At 43.6% G+C, this 12,422-nt stretch overlaps 1 protein-coding gene and 1 pseudogene across 4 annotated transcripts in view; one reads left to right on the top strand and one right to left on the bottom strand.

Moving 5' to 3' along the window:
* The window catches only part of Ctps2 (CTP synthase 2), a 117,475-nt gene extending 108,935 nt beyond the window's left edge, over nucleotides 1-8,540 (bottom strand). The window contains exons 1-3 of one of the 4 annotated variants that reach the window (XM_028761967.1): nucleotides 8,390-8,540; nucleotides 6,446-6,650; nucleotides 782-952 (exon numbers count right to left, since the gene is read on the bottom strand). In XM_028761967.1, coding sequence (XP_028617800.1) covers nucleotides 782-952; nucleotides 6,446-6,611 — 337 coding nt within the window. In that variant the 5' untranslated portion in view covers nucleotides 6,612-6,650; nucleotides 8,390-8,540. Of the gene's footprint in view, nucleotides 1-781; nucleotides 953-6,445; nucleotides 6,651-7,462; nucleotides 7,492-8,222; nucleotides 8,307-8,389 lie in introns of those variants that run through there. The other 3 variants (XM_028761973.1, XM_028761977.1, XM_028761982.1) reach the window with 3 other exon arrangements.
* LOC114616175 lies at nucleotides 1,294-3,995 on the top strand (annotated as a pseudogene).
* Nucleotides 8,541-12,422: the final 3,882 nt, after the last annotated feature.

The following is a 12,422-nucleotide window of genomic DNA, read 5'->3' as shown; positions in this document are numbered from 1 at the left end:
ACAGAGGCAGGTGGATTTCTGTGGATTCAAAGCCAGCCTGATCTACACATCAAGTTACAGGCAAGCCAGAGCAACACAGTGAGACTGTCTCAAAACCAACCAAAAACTCCAATCAGAACCTGAGGATATAGCTGAGTTAGTAGAGCTCTTGCCTAGCCTGCATGAAGCATTCAGTTTGATCCATACCACTGTATAAACTGATGTGGTGGTAAATGGCTATAATCCCAAATGTCTATAATCCCAACACTTAAAAAGATGTAGGCTGGAGAATCATTACATTCAAGGTCATCCTTGGCTACGTAGCAAGTTAAACACTATCCTGGGATACAGGAGACCATTTCCTAAAAAGAAAATTAAAATTTAAAAATATTATCTAATAACAAAACGGGTGAAAATATATTCTGGAATATTGGAGGAAAGGCAATCTTTAAGAAAGCAGAAGGGCTGGAGAGATGACTCAGTGGTTAAGAGCACTGACTGCTCTTCCAGAGGTCCTGAGTTCAATTCCCAGCAACCACATGGTGGCTCACAACCATCTGCAATTGGGTCTGATGCCCTCTTCTGGTGTGTCTGAAGAAAGCAACAGTATACTGACATACAACAAATACATAAATCTTTAGAAAATAAAATTAAATAAATAAATATTTAACAAAAGAAAAAGAAAAAAGAAAAGAAAGCATAATTTCAGGGCCCACAACTTTCTCCCTTCTGTTAAATACATAGCTTCCCCTGAGTGACGCTTAGCAAGCACACAAGGTCCATAATGTTGTGGAGTAAATACCTTGAACAGTTTTCCCCAGGTAATCACCACGCCTCTCTTTGTTGATCACATGTTGATATATCTTCCCAGTGGTGATGTTGTTGTCTTTATAAAGATTAATGTCCAAGAATCTTTCATAATTTCCAAGGTCCAAATCAACTTCTCCACCATCATTTAAAACAAATACTTCACCTACAATCAAAAGACAGTGTAGAAATTAAAACTTACTCCCAACATATTAGTTTCCAGTCAGACAAGGTAAGTCATACCTGTAATCCCAGCACTTCTGAAACTTAGGCAGAAAGATTGCAAATTCAAGGCCTTCCTGAGCTATAGAGAGAGTTCAACACCAGCCTTAGAGACCGTGTCTTAAAAAGAGAAAAGCAAGGCCTGGCATGTAGCTCAGTGGTAAAATGCTTGCCTAGCTTTTGTGAGATCCTAGATTCAATCCCTAGTACTGCAAAAGAAATAAAATACCCAGAAAGTTCCAAACAAAACAGGACTACTCAAAGTGGCCAAAGTCCAATGTCACAATGTATGGAAATTTACTCCACAGCAAAAATAGGATAAACTTCTCAAACAAAAACACAATCTAGGCCGGGTGGTGGTGGCGCACACCTTTAATCCCAGCACTTGGGAGGCAGAGGCAGGTGGATTTCTGAGTTCGAGGCCGGCCTGGTCTACAGAGTGAGTTCCAGGACAGCCAGGGCTATATAGAGAAACCCTGTCTCAAAAAACCAAAAAACCAAAAAAACAAAAAAACACAATCTAGGGCTAGAGAGATGGCCCAGTCATTAAGAGTGCATACTTAGGGCTGGAGAGATAGCTCAGAGGTTAAGAGCACTGGTTGTTCTTCCAGAGGTCCTGAGTTCAATTCCCAGCAACCACATGGTGGCTCACAACCATCTGTAATAGGGACCTGATGCCCTCTTCTGGTGTCTCTGAAGACAGTGACAGCATATATACATATATAAAATTAAATCCTTTTTTTTTTTAAGTTAATACTCTTACAGAGGACCCAATTTTGGTTCCCAGCAACAATATCAGGAGGTTCAAAACTACCTGTAACTTCAGCTCCAGGGCATCCGATGCCCCCTTCTGAACTCTAGAGACACACAGGCACATACCTACAAACATATGCACATTTTTTTTAAAAAAAATCTTTTAAAAATACAAGCTACAACTTCCAGGAGCTCCATGTGGATGGACTTGTACAGAGTTCTCCAGAAAGTTCTTGTTAGCAGGCCCCAAGAAGCTGAGTCTGGTGCTGAACCTGCTGAAAGACTCACAGTTTCAGAAGAATCTAACACAAGTCCAACGATGCACAAAAAAAGCAAAAGAAGAAGAAAAACTTAAACCTGGAGTAAATTTTCTGAGCCAACTACCTTCAACACTTTCTGAAAGCCATATCTATGACTACTTTGCCCAGTTTGATGCTATTAGCAGATTCAGATTATTCAGAAGTAAACAGACTGGAAACAGCAGAGGCTGTGCCTTTGTGGAGTTAGAGGCTGAGGGTGTTGCCAAGATAGGTGCAGAAACAATGGATAACTACCTTTTTGGTGAAAGACTTCTTATGCCACCAGAAAAACTCCACAAAGAAGCTTTTAAAGAGTGAGATGATGACTGCACAAGGGATGGATACCCAGGTGGAGTGGTCTCTGGACGGCCCCTCCTTCAGTTTCTGTCCCACACTTTGTCTCCGTATTTGCTCCCATGAGTATTTTGTTACTCCTTCTAAGAAGGACCAAAGCATCCACACTTTGTCTTCCCTCTTCATGAGCTTCATGTGGTCTGTGAGTTGAATCTTGGGTGTTTCAAGGTTCTGGGCTAATATCCAATAATCAGTGAGTGAATACCATGTGTGTTCTTTTGTGATTGGGTTACCTCACTCAGGATGATATCTTCTAGTTCCATCCATTTACCTAAGAATTTCTCAAATTCATTGTTTTTAATAGCTGAGTAATATTCCATTGTGTAAATGTACCACATTTTCTGCATCCATTCCTCTGTTGAAGGACATCTGGGTTCTTTCCAGCTTCTGGCTATTATAAATAAGGCTGCTATAAACATAGTTGAGCATATGTCCTTGTTATATGTTGGAGCATCTCCTGGGTATCCATCCCTTGTGCAGTCACCAAAGGTAGATGCTGATGTGGATGCCAAGAAGTGCATGCTGACAGGAGCCTGATATAGCTATCTCCTTAGAGGTTCTGCCAGAGCCTGAAATATACAGAGGAGGATGCTCACAGCTAACCATTGAGCTGATCATGTGGTTCCCAATGGAGGAGTGAGAGAGAAGACTGAAGGAGCTGAAGGGGTGTGCTGCCCCATGGGGAGAGCAGCAATACCAACCAACCAGAGCTCCCAGGGTCTAAACCACCAGCCTGGGAGCACATAGGGAGGGACCCATGGCCCCAGCTGTATATGTAGGGGAGGATGACAGTGTCAGGCATAGGTGGGTGAGGAAGTCCTTGGTCCAGTGAAAGCTGGACGCCCCACTGTGGGGGAAATCGTGGGTGGGGAGGTGGGAGTGGGAGGGCGGGTGGTGGCATATCCTCATAGAAGCAGGAGGAGGGGGGATGGGATAGGGGGTTCCTGGGTGGGGGAGAATGGAGAATGGAGATTACATCTGAAATGTAAATAAAATAGCCAATAAAAATTAAAAAAAAAAAAGAATGGGATGTTCCGTTTCATCAGCCACCATTTCCAGTAGTGAAACACTATAATTACAAAAGCGAGGACATTTGCAAACGCTGAAGACAGAATATCAGCTTAAAAAGAAGGAAAAGTTGCTCCAGAAGAGACTAGCAAGAAGGGGACTAATTATAGTCTCCCTTCATTGGTCTTACCTGATCCAAAAAAGGGCGGGGATTTCAAATGACATCCCTAACACTCCTGAGGATTCTGAGGTTAACCAGGTTTTACCTACCCTAAGAGAAAAGCTTTCAGACGTACCTAGGAGAAAGGAGAAGATGCTGAAAAGAGGGATTTGCAGAAACATTGGTAAGAAGCATAAGAGGTCTAAGAAGAAGAAGTCTGTGGACAGCCAGGGTCCCACAGCAATTTGTACACCAATGTTTTTGGAGGGATAAAAATAACAGGTGACAAAAATCAGTGTGACGATAATGAAATCATTTTCAAACTGCCTGTGCCCCCAGTGAAAGAAGAGGGGCAAAAGACTCCAACACCTCCAAGTCCTGGGAAAAAACTGTGTTCAAAATTCAAACAGTGACCAAACTTTTCTACAATTTATTTGCATACAAGAGAATCTAAGAACTTTGGGTTATCTCCATCCGTGTCCTTTCCTGTCCTGAGTTTGTATTCAGAATTCATAGCTCCCTTAGTTTACTATCCTGTCTGAAATTCAGGCCTAACTACCACTGGCAGTCTTTGTGATCCCCACCAGTGCTGTTTGACTGACTGCGTGTGATTGTATGCATAAAACCCAAAAAGATATGTCAGGCTTCAGCCTCAGGCATCTGAAACTGGAAACTAAAGCCAGAAAGCAAGAGGGCAGTTCAAGTGGCAATAGAGTTGCACATGCATCCAGGTGCCGAGGAAGAATCTGAAATGACTTGTTTTCACCCATAATTAACTGCAGCTGAGCTAGTATGGAGGTTTCACAAATCAGTTTCAGCAGTTGTATTCAAAATTCAAACAGTGACCAGACTTTTCTACAATTTATTTGCATATAAAAGAATCTAAGAACTTTGGGAAGTCTCCATCTGTGCCCTTTCTACGATTTTGTATTGCTAATTCAGGTTTGTTGACTATACCTATCAATCATCAAAAATAAATAAATAAATAAATAAATAAATAAATAATAAATAAAATAAATAAATAGCAAGCAAGCTACCACAACCTAATAAGTTCTTTACAAACAAAACCAAATTCTAACAAGATACTCGTTTCGCTTGTTTTATTCTCAAACTAATAAAATTTCAGAAACAGAAACTACACCTAGGCACAAACAGAATCTTCAGTTTTCAAAAAAAATTTTTAAAAAAGACAGTAGCCATAAATGTATGAAGACTTTTACGTTTTTAGAACTTGTCATATTTCAGAGATGTAGACAAGAATCAATCCCAAAACCTCTAGCAAAGACAGGACAGGCACAATGGTACATGCCTAGGATCCTAGCCCTTGGGAAATGAGGCAGGAGGATCCCTGAAAGTTTGGAACCAGACTGGTACAGTTTCAGGACAGCCAGGGCTATACAGTGAGACCATTCTTCAAAACACACATTACAGAGCTGTAATGGAGAAATAAATGCCTCTACAGAATGCAGCACATGTTGCTCTTGCAAAGGGCCAGAGTTCCATTCTCATCACCCACTGTCTATAACTATAGTTCCAGGGGATCTGAGTCCCTTTTCTAGACTCCTTGGGTACTAAGCACACATGTGGAGCACACACATACACATTCATGTAGGCAAATACTGACACATAGAATAAAAATAAATCTTAAAGACCAGAAGTAGTGATCTATGTGACTATGTAGCTGACTAAATCTGGCCTTGATTTCTCCCTGAAGCCCCATTTCTCCTGTCTCATCTCTTAAGTTCTGGGATTATAGGCATGTGCTACCAAGCATGGTATTAATGACCTTTGAAAATAACTATACATATCAAAATGCCTGCCTGTGGTGACTCAAACCTATAATCCCAGAATTCAGGAGGTGGAAATGGATTAATGTGAATCCAAGGCCAGCCTGGGCTACAGAGAGAGTTGTAGGTTAGCTTGGGCTACAGTATGAGTAAAGAAAACTGTCAGGGCCAGGGAGATGACACAGTGTATAAAACACTTGCCACACATGTCTAAGGACATAGTTCCGATCCCCAGCACCCATGTAAATGCCAGGTGGGCACAGTACCCTGCCTGTGATCCTAGCACTCTAGCACTCAGAATCCTGGAAACAGAGAATGTTGCTCCCTGGAGGAAGCTGGCTAGACTAGCTAAATCAACAAGCTCTGGGTTCAAATGAGAACCCACCTCAAAGTATACGGTGGAAATGACCAAGGGAGACATCTGAAATCAACCTCTTTCCTCAGTATTCATTCATGCACACACACACACACACACATACAACCACACAACCACACATATACTCATGCATGCATACCCTCCCCCCAAGACACATTAAAATAAAGTCAATATTAAGTTATTACAGCAGTGGGAAATGTAAGTGGAATGTATTACCTTTATGAGAAAATAAACTAAGCCCTACTCCATAGAAAATGGTATATTTCCAAAGATTTGACTATGTGGAATATCATCAGTGACCTGAAAAATGGATCAGTGGCCATAAGAACTTGCACACATTTCTAAGGTATGATCCAGCAAGTCCACTTCTGAAAGTCTATCCTAGAGAAGTTACCCAAAACACAAAACAAGGGGCCAGAGAGACAGCCCAGCAGTTAAGAGGATCTGTTGCTCTTGCAGAGTACCAGAGTTAAGATCCCAAAGTACCCATAGCTCACAGCCACCTGTAACGTCACCCAGTTCCACAGAAGCTCTCTCCCAGCCTCTCTAGGCACCTGCAAACACATAGCATGTACAGACACATATGCACATAAATAAAAATTTAAAAACACACACAGAGAAGAAATCATTGCAAATTATGTGTATTTAGTTTAGCAAATTAAAGTTTAAGGCTTTAAAAGAAAAAAATTCCTTTTCATACCATGTTCATAAGGTGAGAAAGTTCCAGCATCAATGTTAATATAGGGGTCAATTTTGATGGCAGTAACTCGGAGTCCACATGACTTGAGAATGGTCCCAATGCTGCTGGCGATGATCCCTTTACCAATGCCTGAGATGACCCCACCAGTAACCAGGATATACTTCATTGGCGGGCGAATGGGTGACTGCCAATACCCAGATGCAATCTGAGAAACAACCAAATTAAGAATTAGAGTTTAGCCGGGCAGTGGTTGCGCATGCCTTTAATCCCAGCACTTGGGAGGCAGAGGCAGGCGGATCTCTGAGTTCAAGGCCAGCCTGGTCTACAGAGTGAGTTCCAGGACAGCCAGGGCTACACAGAGAAACCCTGTCTCGAAAAACCAAAAAAAAAAAAAAAAAAGAATTAGAGTTTAAAAAATTGGATAAAATAGCCAATGCCTATAATCCCGCCTCAGGAGACTGAGGCAGGAAGACAGTTCTGAGTTCAAACCCAGCCCAGGCTACATAATTAGATCCAAGCCAGACTGTGCTACAGAGTAAGACTCAGTCTCAAAAAAACAACAATAATATAAAGTCAGCTAGTATGGTGGTACACTCCCTGAGTCCCGGTACTCAAGAGACAAAGATAGATAGGTCTCCATAACTTCAAGGGCAGTCTGGTCTATATAACAAGTTCCAGGCAAGTTGTGGCTACACAGTGAGACCCTGCCCCAAACAAGAAAGAAGAAACAAAGGGGGGGGGGGGGGGGGGGGGAGGGAGAGAGGGAGGGAGGGAGAGAGGGAGGGAGGAAAAAAAGGAGGGAGAGAAATGTAATGGATGCAACAATTTACTTGTGATCTATGTGTCACAGCTTTGTACTAAGCCTTGGGGAAAAAACAAAACACATCTTATTCCAACTTGCCACACATGCATTTCCACTCCACTGTGCAGGCCTACACCAACAGAAACACCAAGAGACACCTTTCTAATGATGCTTATTTTAAAAGTAATGTCAATCAGACACAAAAGAGTACTTACTGGATAAGCCCGATTTATGACGTTAGTGATGAGCGAGAAACTAAGCCAAGACGACGATCATCAAAACAGTGCAAGGGGGCGGGGTAGGGAAATAGACTGACTAGAAAAAGAGCACCAAGGACCTCTGTGGGTTGATGGAAACGATCTAGTCAAACCCCACAGACCCGATGTGAAATGGTACATTTCATGAGCATAAAGTACACATCAATTGTTTTTGAAAACGTCATCTGCCTCCCCCAGGCGGTAGAGCTTAGTACGCTGAGGCCAGCTAAAAGGGTTGTTGTTTAACCTGTACGCTGGTACGAAAGCCTACTCAAAAACCGACTCATCCCCGCGGACCTCGCCCCACTACGGTCTCGTGGTTTCACTTCCGCCAACGCCATCTCGGAGCTCCACAAAGCAGAGAAAAATAAGGCTTGGGGTGCGGAATTCAGCGCGGAGAGGCACACCCCAGGGACCCCGGGTCACTACTTACCTCCAGGAGACAGGCTCTGACAGAGCACTGGGCACTAGTGGGCGTCGTCTTCACCCCACCCCCAACCCCGTCACCAAGGCCCGTTGGATCGCCGAGGTTTTCGAACACTATGTGGGAGATGCGAATGGCTGTTGGCTGGGCGTGGGCACCAGCGGGAAGGGGACAAAAGTGCCGAGGCCCCAAATATGCTCCGGGCAAGGCCGAAATGGTCCCGAGGGACACATGGTATTTATTCTAGGCACCGAGGCCAAAGGGGGTTCGGGAGAGGCCCAAGAGGGGTGTTACCTGTGCAGTGGCTAGGGCGCCTTGGAGGGTGGCTCAAGCAGCTCCACCCAGCGGCCAGCCTGGCCTGGCGCTCACCTGTCCTACGAGCGCAGGGACCACATCTAGGGCTCTCTCGTCACCACTGGATCCTGTCTGCCCCCAGGGACTGAGGAGCCCTCCTCACCCACCTTCCCCTCGCCGTCCCGCAGCTGGCCCAGCTGACTCACGCTGGTTGTGAAATTGGGAGAGCTGCAGCGTTGAGTTCAAGCGATAGTACAAAACAAGCGCCTAAAAAGTGTTTCCTACAGCACAGGCAGCTCCCATCACCCTCCGCTCCAGACGCCCTTGGCCCCAGGCCACAGTATGGGCCTGCCCCTCCTTCCCTCTTCCCCCCTCCCTCCTCCCTCCTCCCTCCTCCCCTCCCTCCTGTGGTGAGCTAGCTTCAGGCCAGCCTCCAAAGGCTCCAGGACTGCTCGGAACCCCAACAAGCCAAGCCCCTTGCTCCGATTCTCCCGCCAACTTCACTCACCACAAACGTTTGAGCATCCGCTCCAGTGCAACCCAGGGGCCCGCCACTGCAAAAGAGGGAAAGGAGGAAAACAACGCAGAATTCTTGCCTAGGAGCTCACCGCCCATCAACATGTCCATTGGAAAACGAACTTCCTTAGCACAAAGTTAGAGAGAGAGGAGGAGCAGAGCTAAGTAGGAGAGAAGGCTTCCAAAGCGACTTTGGGGGAGTGTTTAAAGAATAAGTGTGGCAAAGGACACCCGAGGCTGTTTCAGGTGAAGGAAAGGAGGAAAAAACATCTGAAAAAGAAAAGATCTAACTGGATACAGGTTTGAAGGGGGCTGAAGTTTTAGAAAGGCCGTGAATTTATTTTTTTATTTTATTTGTTTTGTTTTGTTTTGTTTTGTTTTTTAAGACAGGCAAGGACTGGAGGTGTAGCTCATTTGGTAGAGAGCTTGCCTAGCAAATACAAGACCACAGGTTATATCTTAACACGCTGCATCAAACGATTCCCTTTGCTGCCATGGTAGTAATACTATATCGCAGCAAAGGAACGTGGAAATAAAAAGATTACAAGTTCGAGATCCTCCTTGAGTACTTAGTAAATTCGAGGCCAGTCTGGGTTATGTGAGATGTCAGCAATAAGAGGTGCACTATGTCACTGGCTGACCTGGAGATCTGTATGCAAACCAGGCTGGTCTCAAACTTAAAACAATCTCCTGCCCTTGCCTCCCAAGTGATCATGAAATTTTTGAATAACAAAGATAAAACAAGACTCAAAATTTAGACAAGCATTACTGAAGACCTAGTGGAGTTTAGAAACACAACTACGTACCAATAGCCATTATAATCTATACAAATCTAGATGTCTGACAAAACCAGTTTTATCAGTTGTGTCAAGTAGGACAAAGTGGGAGCCTCTTCAGAATGTAAATGTAGTAGAGGGCCAAAGGTCTAACCTAGAGGCCAGAGACTGAAGTCAGTCAGAGTGTATTGGACAGCAGGGAGACAGGAAGGAGAAGGGACTGAAGAAGGCAAAAGCCCCAATGTGTTTAGCAGCAAAGGGTATGATATTGGAAGTCAAGATTTCAAAAGAAAGCCAGGTTTGGTGGCTCAGATCAGTCATCCCAGCACTTGCAACTCAGAGAAAGTCAAGTTCCAGGCCAGCTGGGGATACAGATTGAGACTCTGCCTCAAATTTTTAAAATATAGAGAACTGGAGAGATGAGTCTGAAGTTAAAAGTGCTTAACTGCTCTTGCAGAGGACTCAGAGGAGTTCAGTTCCCAGCACCTACAGCAGACAGGAGGCTCACAGCACCTGTAACTCCAGCTGCAGGTTCTGCTCCTCTAGGCCTTTGTGGAACTTTCCTCTGGCATCTGCACACACCAGCACACAGAGACAAAACTGACAATAAAACAAATCTGTAAAATAAATTATTAAAGGGGGAGAAGTGAGATGGCCCAGTGATTGGACACTTACCACACAAACCTGAGCTCCAGTTCAATTCCTAGTACCCACATGTTGGAAGGAAAGAACCAACTCCCTCAACAGATGTCCTTTGGCTTCTGCTTGGGAAGTGTAACATACACACACACACACACACACACACACACGTACACATCATGCACTCTCAATAAAAATTAAAATTACAAAAAAACATTAAACGGGTTTGGGGTTGTAACTCACATGGTAGAGTACCTTCCTAGCATACACAAGGTCCTGGATTTGATTCCCAAGGACAACATAAAGCTCATGTGGCACCCCAGGCCTGTATTCCCAGCATTTGTAAGAGAGAAACAAGAAGATAAGGAGTTCCATGTCATGCTCAGCTGCATAGTCACCTTGAGGCAAGGCTGGGTTACATGAGAACCCCTGGCAACAGCAAATGAACAAATAAGGGACGGAACAGATGGCTCAGCCATTAAGAGCACTGGCTGCTCTTGCAGAGGACCCAAGTTCAGTTCCCAGCACCCACATGGCAGCTTAGAACAATCTGTAACTCCCATTCCAGGGGATATTACACCTTCTTCTGGCCCCCTCCAGCCACCAGGCATGAATGTTGTACATGGACATACATGTAGGCAAAAAAACACCCACACACATAAAAATAAAACAAATATTGCCACTCTGTTCACAATATGGAAACAACCTAAATGTCCTTCATAAGAGAAGAGAGATAAATACCGAAGAAGGGAAGGAACTAAAATAACAGTAAAGATGCCTTCCAAAAGTCATAAACCATCATAGTATTATCTACCTAAAGTTACATATAATACATATGAGTCTGTGTATACATATATAGTTTAAGTGAAATGTTCCCATCTGGGCTGACAGTGCTACATAGACCATCTAACAAAACCCCAACCCCAGGCATGAGAAGGCTCCTTTTGAGTTGTTGGTCAGAGTCATCCAAGAGATTCCCAAAACATTATAGGCTATTTATGTTGCCCTTGGTTGCCTATCAGAAGTGGAAGAAAAATCCCTTTTGCTGAAGACACAATAGACTTCAAAACGGAGCCCAGAGATCCCTGAACTGGATCTGACCTACATGCCTCCTCCCTGAGGACTAGCTTTCATGGTACCAGAAGGTGCCATCCAAGTTTCCAAAGAAAGGAAGCAATTAACCCAGCTCTAACACCTACGAACCATACCAAGGACCAGCATGGCATGATAAGCTAAGGGTACAGCAGCGGCACACAGACCTCTGTGGTAACAAACAGCTCTCTTAAAAACCCATTGAACAAGAGGGAAATCCTGCCTGGTACTGGAAACCTAGCCAACCACCTATGGCTAATGAAGGCATGGAACCTCGGGGAGAAACTATAATCACCACTTTACAAAAAACAAACAACAACAACAAAAAAAACATAGTCCCTAACTACATTCTAAAGATTTATTTATTTATTTTATTTATGAGTACACTGTAGCTGTCTTCAGACACACCAGAAGAGGGCATCGAATCTCATTACGGATGGTTGTGAGCCACCATGTGGTTGCTGGGATTTGAACTCAGGACCTCTGGAAGAGCAGTCAGTGCTCTTAACCGCTGAGCCATCTCTCTAGCCCCACTAACTACATTCTAAACACAAGTAAAAGTCAATGATTGCTCTGAGCCAGACAGCAAGTTCAAGGCAAGTCTAAGTAAGCTGTATAATATAGGAATGAACTGTCCAAAAATCTAAGGAAAGATTTGGTATAGGACTCAGTGGAACAGGACTTCCCTAGCTATGTTCAAGGCTTTGGGTTTTATTGTCAGCACCTCGAAAAAAGAAAGCAAAATGTGTCTATTCATAATTACTACTGATATAACACTGTGCTAGACTCTCAAGATTTTTTTTAGAAAAAAATCTATCATTATGTTGATTGCAATAATTTTATTTTATATATATATATAATCAAAGGTTATAATCTTTAAAACCAAAATTCACATTTTTTTATTTAATTTCATTTGCATTTATTTATTTTGCATAAGCCCACATGAGTGTACTATGGCATATGTTAAGGTGGGAAGACAACTTTCAGGATACATTTTCTCCTTTCACTTATGTGACCTGAGGATGGCACTCAAGTCAACAGGCTTGGCGGCAGTCACCACTTTATCTGAGGAGCCATCTCACTACCCTACCCACTCCCTTGTGCTTTCTGAAATAGAATCTAGCAATGTAGCCCAGGCTGGAATTAAACTTGTTATCCTGCTGCCTGTGACTCATGA

This window comes from Grammomys surdaster, unplaced genomic scaffold (assembly GCF_004785775.1).
Source record: "Grammomys surdaster isolate TR1022 unplaced genomic scaffold, NIH_TR_1.0 131, whole genome shotgun sequence".
Lineage (NCBI taxonomy): Eukaryota > Metazoa > Chordata > Mammalia > Rodentia > Muridae > Grammomys > Grammomys surdaster.
This window is presented reverse-complemented; position numbering and strand designations above follow the sequence as displayed.